The sequence below is a fragment of the Physella acuta genome, unplaced genomic scaffold (genome assembly GCF_028476545.2).
Source record: "Physella acuta isolate Inbredline_101_S28 unplaced genomic scaffold, ASM2847654v3 ptg000487l, whole genome shotgun sequence".
NCBI classification, from domain to species: domain Eukaryota; kingdom Metazoa; phylum Mollusca; class Gastropoda; family Physidae; genus Physella; species Physella acuta.
This window is the reverse complement of record NW_026732006.1, coordinates 356,388-365,266: the sequence shown is the minus strand read 5'-3', so window position 1 is coordinate 365,266 and position 8,879 is coordinate 356,388. Positions and strand designations below refer to the sequence as shown.

The following is an 8,879-nucleotide window of genomic DNA, read 5'->3' as shown; positions in this document are numbered from 1 at the left end:
CTACCATTTAAAAACAAAGGACTATTAAGGAAAACTTAACGACTTTCTGTTAATTAGTACTGAAGACTCTCCTTTCATTTATAATAATTTAATTAACATTTGTTAATTACCCTAATAATTAGAGCGACAGTAAGGTAAGTAATACGATTGAATGTTTTAAAAAAAAAAAATTATTTCGAAAACAATTAAAAAAAAAATTGTTGACTAAATATTTGAACAAAAATTGTGTTTTTTTTTTTTAACAAAGTAGTTTTACAAAGAGAAATGTGGATAAACATTTTACAAATACAAATTAAATTAACACAAACAATGCGGGTTCATTCTTTCAAATTTAGAAACTTAAATGTATGTTGTAGGCCTAATTAGTTAACTTATTTTAATTAGAAGGGAGATTGACGTCACACCAATGTAAGGTGGTAAGGAGAAGTGTTGTATGTTGGCATGTGGTGTGTGGGTATGTGATGTGTGGAAGATGATATGTGGGATGTGATGTGTGGGTCGTGATGTGTGGGTATGTGGGTATGTGATGTGTGGGCATGTGATGAGTGGGATGTGATGTGTGGGTATGTGATGTGTGGAATGTGATGTGTGGGCATGTGTTGTGTTGTAGGTATGTGATGTGTGGGATGTGATGTGTGGGATGTGTGGGATGTGATGTGTGGGATGTGATGTGTGGAATGTGATGTGTAGGCATGCAATTTTCGGGCATGTGTGGGGACCTGTGGGGGCATGTGATGTGTGGGTGTGTGTGGGGGGGCAGTGATGAGTGTGCATGTGATTTTCAGGCGTGTGGTGTGGGGGCTTGTGTGGGAAATATCTACCCCAGTAAATCAATTTATTTTCTTCTGTTCCATTTGAAAGTTGGAAATCTCGATCTAACCTTATCGTGGAACTATCTGTTTCATACCTAACGTTAAACTCGACTTTAACCTGAGATAAATAAGCTACTTGAAAAGACTAAACAGCAATTTATAGAAATAAAACTTCATAGCAGTGCTGGTAGTACATGTTTTTTCTACAATGAAGTCTTGTAAAACTATTTATTTTTATTGTGTAAAAATCCTTTTAGTCTGTGATTCTTTTTTTATAGAATTCTCAAATTTAACTGAAGTCTGAATTAACTACCCTAAAAAAACTAAAATAATAAAAATAAAATAATAAAACTTTTTTTTCGCGATTTCTTTTAGAAAATAACATACATACGTAAAATCCATTTAAATCCAAAACTATATAATTCGGCCTGCCTACGGATTAATTGTGAAATGAATTTTTATGCAATTAAACTTTTGTTCGTTTTGTGCTTCTAAATAAGGTAATCCCATATAAAATAATCCCATGTTCATCGGAGAAAAAAATATTTTTTGAGCGAACACGACAGAATAATATTCTCGTGCGAAATTTTTCAATATGCTATCTGCTGTAGTGAATATGGGAGGCAAAGACAGCCACATCTGCTGCGCACTGTTCGTCTGCTGTTCGCCAACCAAAAGTCGATAGCAGAACTGGCCCGAGCCACGGGACACGAAAAGTGGGCCGAGCCAAGCGACGCAGCGCGCGCACAGTACACTCCAAGAGACGAGGCTTTTGATTGGTCGCCGGCTGACACAACACCATCTCATTCTCCAGCGCGTGATTTATTCCGGGCTGTTTGTGAGTTAGGAGCCTCACAAATCACAAGTTCTGGACCCAGGGTCATGCAGTGAGGATAGTGCTTCGATCATATATCCAGCGGTCATGAATTCCTACTTTGCGACCCCATTCTTGCCGCAATACCCACCAGAAAGCCATTATGTCTCGAATGGATATGGCTCCAGTACGGCACCTAACTATGGACTTTATTCTCCACGGTTTCCAGACCACATCCCTGGATACCAAACAACAAGTTCTGGATACGGCAGTGTTGTGTGTGGATCCGGCTCATCCGGTCATCCGTCCGGTGTGTCCAGTATATCGGAATCATGTGCGTCGCCGTACAGTTCCTACCATGTTCAGAAGTCGTCCAGTATTCTGCATACGTCACCGTATTCCGGCGTGAGCCCCGGGACCGGCCACCACGGGAACCTAGGGTCCCCGAATGATCTCACAGTGACCCCGGGGTACCCGATCACCCCGGCGCATTCCCACAGCTCGTCGATTCACCACACGTCACTTGGGCATGATAAGTATAATAACAACAACAACAACAAACTTTCATCGTCGTCGTCGTCGTCGTACGGACTACACCCGGGGGTTCACCACGGCGGGGGTACCACCACCGGTGGGGGGGTCAACCCCAACGTCAACGCCAACGCTGGACTCACGGGCGCGGATACGCCCCCACTGATCACCGCTCACACTCAGCACCACCACTCGCTCAACCACCACAACCCACACCACAGCACGCACCACCACACACCGCAGCCACACACCCACACACCCACCAGCGCCAACAGCACGAACAGCTCAAACAGCCTGCATCACAGCACACAAAACAGCACAGTCAACAGCACGCCCAACACCGCCAACAGCTCAGCCCAACGCCATCCAAACAACTTTCTCAACGGGTACGGCTCCAACCTCGAGTGGCCCACCCACACCCACATATCCACACCGTCCCCCACACGGAGCCAACACAGCCCCTTCGGGAGCCCGGGGGAGCCCAATGCTCTCAGCTCGTGCTCTCTGAGCCCTAAGGCAGGGAGCGACGATTTAAGTACTCAAACACAACAAGCGAATGGATCATCCAATTCATCACCAGAACAGCCCGCCCCCTTCTATCCTTGGATGGGAATTGTCGGTAAGTTATACGCTTTATAAACAAACAAAACCACTGACAATATTACCCCATATAAAGAATGCTTTTCAAATACATCAACATATAGATCTAGATCTAGTTCTAATTATATTTACCAGTACTTAATAAAACTTTGTCTAAAAAATAAATGTCAAAATTTACATAAATCTACACACTGCGCACACGTGTATACCGCTAAGAGACAATTTGCTAGAAGTGTATAGGTGTGTTACACATCACAGAACACAGGCCTTACACACCTTACACACCTCGGCCAAATTTAAACCACCTGTCCCGTCCCTCCCTGTAAAGATGTTGTCCCACAACCCGACTAGTTATTTTTTCCCTGCTCGGCGACACATTTCGCAATTAATTAAACCGTGCCTGATTAAAGTTTTCACGCTTTCCTTAATTAATGGGTTTATGCCGTTTATGGAATGTTTTAGTTTCTAGTACAGTGAGGTTGGGTTGTGAACTAGGTTGTTGTTGTTGTTGCGGTGGTTGGGTTGTGAACTAGGTTGCTGATATTGTTGCGACAACAAGGGATTCGCTGTTGAAGTTTTCTAGACTTAAAATTTGATTTCTGGTATATATCGTTATCTAGCTATAATATGAGTTTATATATTTTTAATTATCGTGAAAAGAATAAACATCCAAAACTGTATGACAATCCCCTTTACGGTGTGTAGAACATTCAGTATAAGCACATGTGTAAAGATACACATGTAGCACATCAGAGTTAGGCATCTACCATTTGACATACTGATTTATCATTCAAACAAATCAGGCGCATCAATTTCTTATCATACAACACATCTGGAAGTATAAGTAACCATATTATCCTAAAAAATTTGAGACTACAATATACGAAATTTAATAACACCAAAAACATCTAAATTTCTTTAATAATATTAATATTACAAATTGTAATATAATGATACATATGAATCAAGAATTTAGAATATTATCAAAACACAATTGAACGTACATTTTACAAAATAACTACTCAACTGAAATTATAATTTAGAATATAAACACATAATAAAACATATAACACAACAGATTATAATATAATCATGACAAGTCTAAAACTGGAATTTAGTTGATTATTATAACACATCTGTAAGTTCATTTTACAAAATTAACACATGAAACATGACCAACAAATTATAATATAATCTGCATTCGTCTTAAACTAGAATTTAGAATATTATCAAAACATATCTGAAACCACTATTATCAAAACATACGTATAACCAGATTTATCAAAACATATCTGAAACCACTATTATCAAAATATATCTATAACCAATATTATCAAAACATCTGAAAACACTATTTTCAAATGTATGCCATCACATCCGAAACTACAGTTGAATATTATCGTAAAAACATTTGCAGCTAAAATTCAAAATAGTAAGACAAAACAAATCAGAAACTACAATCTACAAATTTATACTCAGCTGTTGCTAAACATTTTTTAAAAAATCATTTTTAAATGACTTTCTCATTTAAAAAACTACAAAAAATAAATCATGAAAATAATGGTCATTAAACTTGGCAAGTAAATTTAATTTCTAAAATACTTTAAACTGTGCCGTGATAATGCTTACTAAAACATTTGGTAGTGAAACACAAAAAGTTTCCTCATTAGAGTTTTAAAACAGAGCAGTTCATGTTGTTTGGTAATGTAAATTTAACAGTTAATGTTATAACAAATTGGGAATAATTAAAATAATTATCTCTTAATGTGCTGTGTCGATACAAAAGAAGATATTTCCCACAATTCCAAATGTTTTGATTACAAGATGCACATTTTAGTCAGACAAGCTTGATTTGTATCATGAGCAGCTAATCTATATCTTCCACTTCCAAACATATGTAGACTACATAGTCCACTACCATATGTGTGTGGCTTATATTTTCTTTCAATCATCTATATGTGATCTATGTTACATCTTATATATCCCAACATATATATGAGGCCCATATATTCTTTCATCTTTTTGAGATTTATTTATCCCTTCATCTATATGTGATATAATTTTTCCGATAAAAATTCTCACCATTTCCGTGTAGTCTATATGTTACATCTTCTACATATATACAATATGTTGTTGGTCTACTGTAATCACAAACACATAACGTCGGGACAGAGATTTTTGTTTCCATTGTTCTTTCTATGACTTGTTTCTAATCGGATTTTTTAAAAATGCCGGGTGGTTCAAGATTTAAACAATCCAGATTATAGTTTTTAAATTATTAATCATAATTACACCCCAATACCTCATCAGCCGTTAAGTCTAAATTAGAACTCGATATATGATCAATCGATTTGGTGTTTGTAATCACAATTTTAAAATATTAATGATTAAAAGCTAAAAAATAGATGACTCTGAATTGTTTTAACATAAGGGAGGTAAACAGCTATGGTATTAGTTATTGCACAGAAAACAGCACTTTTGTTACATAATTTTCAAAATTTGCAAAAACTTTTGATACAAAGTAGAACAAAAATAATTTAGTACAATTCTTATTTTGAAAATCATATACTTGTTTTAAACTATTATTAGTTTGATAATCAATGTTCAATTTATGCATTTTTATTATCAAAACTTGATAATTATACCATTTGTATTTAAATAGCTTAAACCAGTCACAATTGTTACTGCAATTCACGGGTACACTTGGTTAATTTTAGAACTCCAACTGCGAACGGTTTTAATTAGTGATGAACGTATAGGCCTTTAACTAACCATATGGATATGCTTATGTACACTCATATATAATATATATATATATATATATATATATATATATATATATATATATATATATATATATATATATATATATATATATATATATAAACTGATATGAATCAGGTGATTAGTTTATTATAGTTTGCTGTTTCTCAAACGTCTGTCTAGTATTGTAGGTGGCTAGTACTACTTTTAACAGCAGTTAGTACATTACTCTCACTTTTATAAATGTCCGTGCTTAAAGTGCTACGTCACACCTAACTTAACATATACGCCATCTTTACTCACACACACACGCACACACGCACACACACACACACGCACACACTGGCATTGGGGGGCCACTGTTTCGACACGCACCGTGTGCTAATCAATACAGCCAACACGCGTCTAATCAATTATTTGCTACTGTGTCGCAGTCGTCATAGTGATGACGGGGCCTCAATCATTTAGCCCAGCTTTCGGCCCGGGGTGAAAGTTCGCTGCATGTTAATTAACCATTTCCAATTACGGTCCCTCTCTCAATAAATGAAACGATTAAAAGTGTTTTTGAAATTGTCGTTTATTTTGCTCTCAGTGTAAAAGAATTTCTGTCAATTTTATTTTTTCTTCTAAGAGCTGAAGTGTGAGCAATGGAGGTGCTAGGACTAAGACATTATATATATATATATATATTTATATATATATATATATATATATATATATATATATATATATATATATATATATATATATATATATATATATATATTCTAGTTAAAAGTTTCCATTATTTTTAGGCACGGTCGTTTTAAATAAATAATTGCATTCGTTTCTTTAATTAGAATAATTAACCCTGTAATATCGAAATCAATATATAAATATTCATCTAATTTATTTTCAACTTTTTACGACTTTTAACAAATGTACATAGAGATATCTGTATGTATGTTTGTAGTTTGCGTTTGTGTAGTTTTGAAAAGTCTAAATACTGTCTTATGGGTTTGTCTAGTGGCGAAAAGTCTAAATACTGTCTTGTTACGGGTTTGTCTTGTAGCCAATGTCTTGTTATAGAGTGGTTAGTGATGAGATATATCATAATTGAGTAGCCCCTTGTCTTAGTGCTTTTTTGTAATCTCTGTGGCCGTGATCCCACCAAACGTTCTAAAGAACTGGGTTCGGTTCTCTCTTACCCTAGCTTGATTTTCTTAAGTTGGTGTGCTTTAGTTAAAGGTAACAACATTTGGTAGAACCTATGCGACTGTCATGTTGTGTTTAGATTCAACGGTGCGTTATTCGTTAGACTAGCACTTAGTTTAAAGTTAGTTTTGCTGTCTAGCACTAACATTAACATGATTTACATATGTTGGTATGCTTTAGTTAAAGGGACAATATGTGGTTGAACCTATACCATTGTACATGTTGTGTTTAAATTAAACGACATGTTATTTGTTAGAATAGCTCTTCAGTCGATTAAAAGTCAGTTTTTTTGTCTAACACAGTAAATTGTCTTAACGCATGTGTATGTCAAACTAGCAACCGTATGTGGGTTCAACGTATCACCTGTGTTATAGCCTTTCATATATATGTTGGTTAAACTATCTAACACAGAAAATTGTCTTAACGCAATTGTTTGTCAACCTAGAACCCTTATATGTGTTAAAAATAGCACCTGTGTTATAGCCAAAAATTTATATGTTGGTTAAACGTATTACTTGTGTTAAAGCCTTAAAGATATGTGTTGGTTAAACGTATCACATGTGTTATAGCCATACACAAACATGTAGGTTAAACGTACCATTTGTCGTGTAAGCTAACATAAACATCTCACCTGTGTTGCACGGCATAACACACCTGCGCCGAGGTAAAGACATCTGTCCTGTGTGTATTAGTGACGTGTCGTGACATACATTTAGAAATCGTGTCGGACCGTGTCAGATGTAGGACACACTCGAGTGAAATCACAACCATGGTGTGTTGGTATGTGTGTCGGGTCCAGATGATAATGTTAATACACACATTATGTGTGTTGGAAGTAATGCTTTACATACATAACGAGTTGAAAGTAACGGGTGACAAAATAATAGTATTTAAAGACACTGTTGACAAAGAATGTGTTTTAAAAATAATGTCTTAAACATAAATCAAGTGGAAAGTATGGCTGTAACGTGTGTTGAAATATATTTTAAACGCTAACGTGTGTAGTTTCACAGTTTATACGGTACGGTCGTACAAAAGCAATATGTTCAAACATATGTGTAATGGTGCATATGTAAATATGTGTTGTGGGGGTGTATGTCTGGTAACAGATGTTCTCGAGCGCTTGCATTGTTTTGTGTGTGTGTGTTTATTTGTATTTGCGTTGATATCTAGTTGAAAATATGTGTGTACATAAATTATGTAGAGAATGGTTATATGGGTTTACGTTTAAAGTCTCTCTCACACTCTCTCTCTGTCTCTTTATATATATATATATATATATATATATATATATATATATATATATATATATATATATATATATATATATATATATATATATATATGTATACAAGCATGTCTTCTTGTATGCGTATGTATGTCTATATATCTACTCGGTATGTCAGGGTAGTCGCGATACCATCTCTGGCGTAGAAGTGCTAAGCAACTTAACGGTCCTGCTGGTGTCGTGGTTGTTTCTCCCGGCGTCCATGCATCGTTACCTCTGGTGATGGTAATCTACTGGTAAGCCACACCATCACGGCAGTGTTTTGTCCGGGTTGAGAGACGTAGCGACGGGGGAACAGACACTACACACGTACAAAGTCAATGTTTCGGTTCGTGTTGATTGTGTGTTCATTCAAACTGTCAGTATTGCTCTCATATCACATAGGGATGTATACCTATATATATATATAAATATAAAAAAAAAAAAAAATATATATATATATATATATATATATATATATATATATATATATATATATATATATATATATATATATATATAAATAAATATATAAATAAATAAATATATATATATATATATATATATATATATATATATATATATATATATATGTGTGTGTGTGTGTTGATATGTCTGTTTGTGTGTGTGAAACCACTTATCTAGCTTTACACTAGGTGGTGACGTGCACTACACACATCAACACACGCCGTATTAATTAGCACATTTTATACTTGATCTATGCTAATCATTTGTCCGTTTTCTAATAGATATCTACCCCCTTGTGTTTGCATTGACATCAACGGTTTCTAACCACCCCCAGCTAACCTCACCATCACACACACACCCTCACACACCTTCACACACTGTACGGCCAGTGGCGTCAATCAAGCGTATGCTAATGCCGACCTTGACTCGG

General features: G+C 35.5%; 1 protein-coding gene across 1 annotated transcript in view; it reads left to right on the top strand.

Annotated features, from left to right (window-relative positions):
* The first annotated feature begins 1,655 nt into the window (after nucleotides 1–1,655).
* The window catches only part of LOC131944283 (homeobox protein SMOX-1), a 46,633-nt gene continuing 39,409 nt past the window's right edge, over nucleotides 1,656–8,879 (top strand). Inside the window, exon 1 of the mRNA XM_059304841.1 lies at nucleotides 1,656–2,776. Coding sequence (XP_059160824.1) covers nucleotides 1,735–2,776 — 1,042 coding nt within the window. The 5' untranslated portion in view covers nucleotides 1,656–1,734. The remainder of the gene's footprint in view (nucleotides 2,777–8,879) is intronic.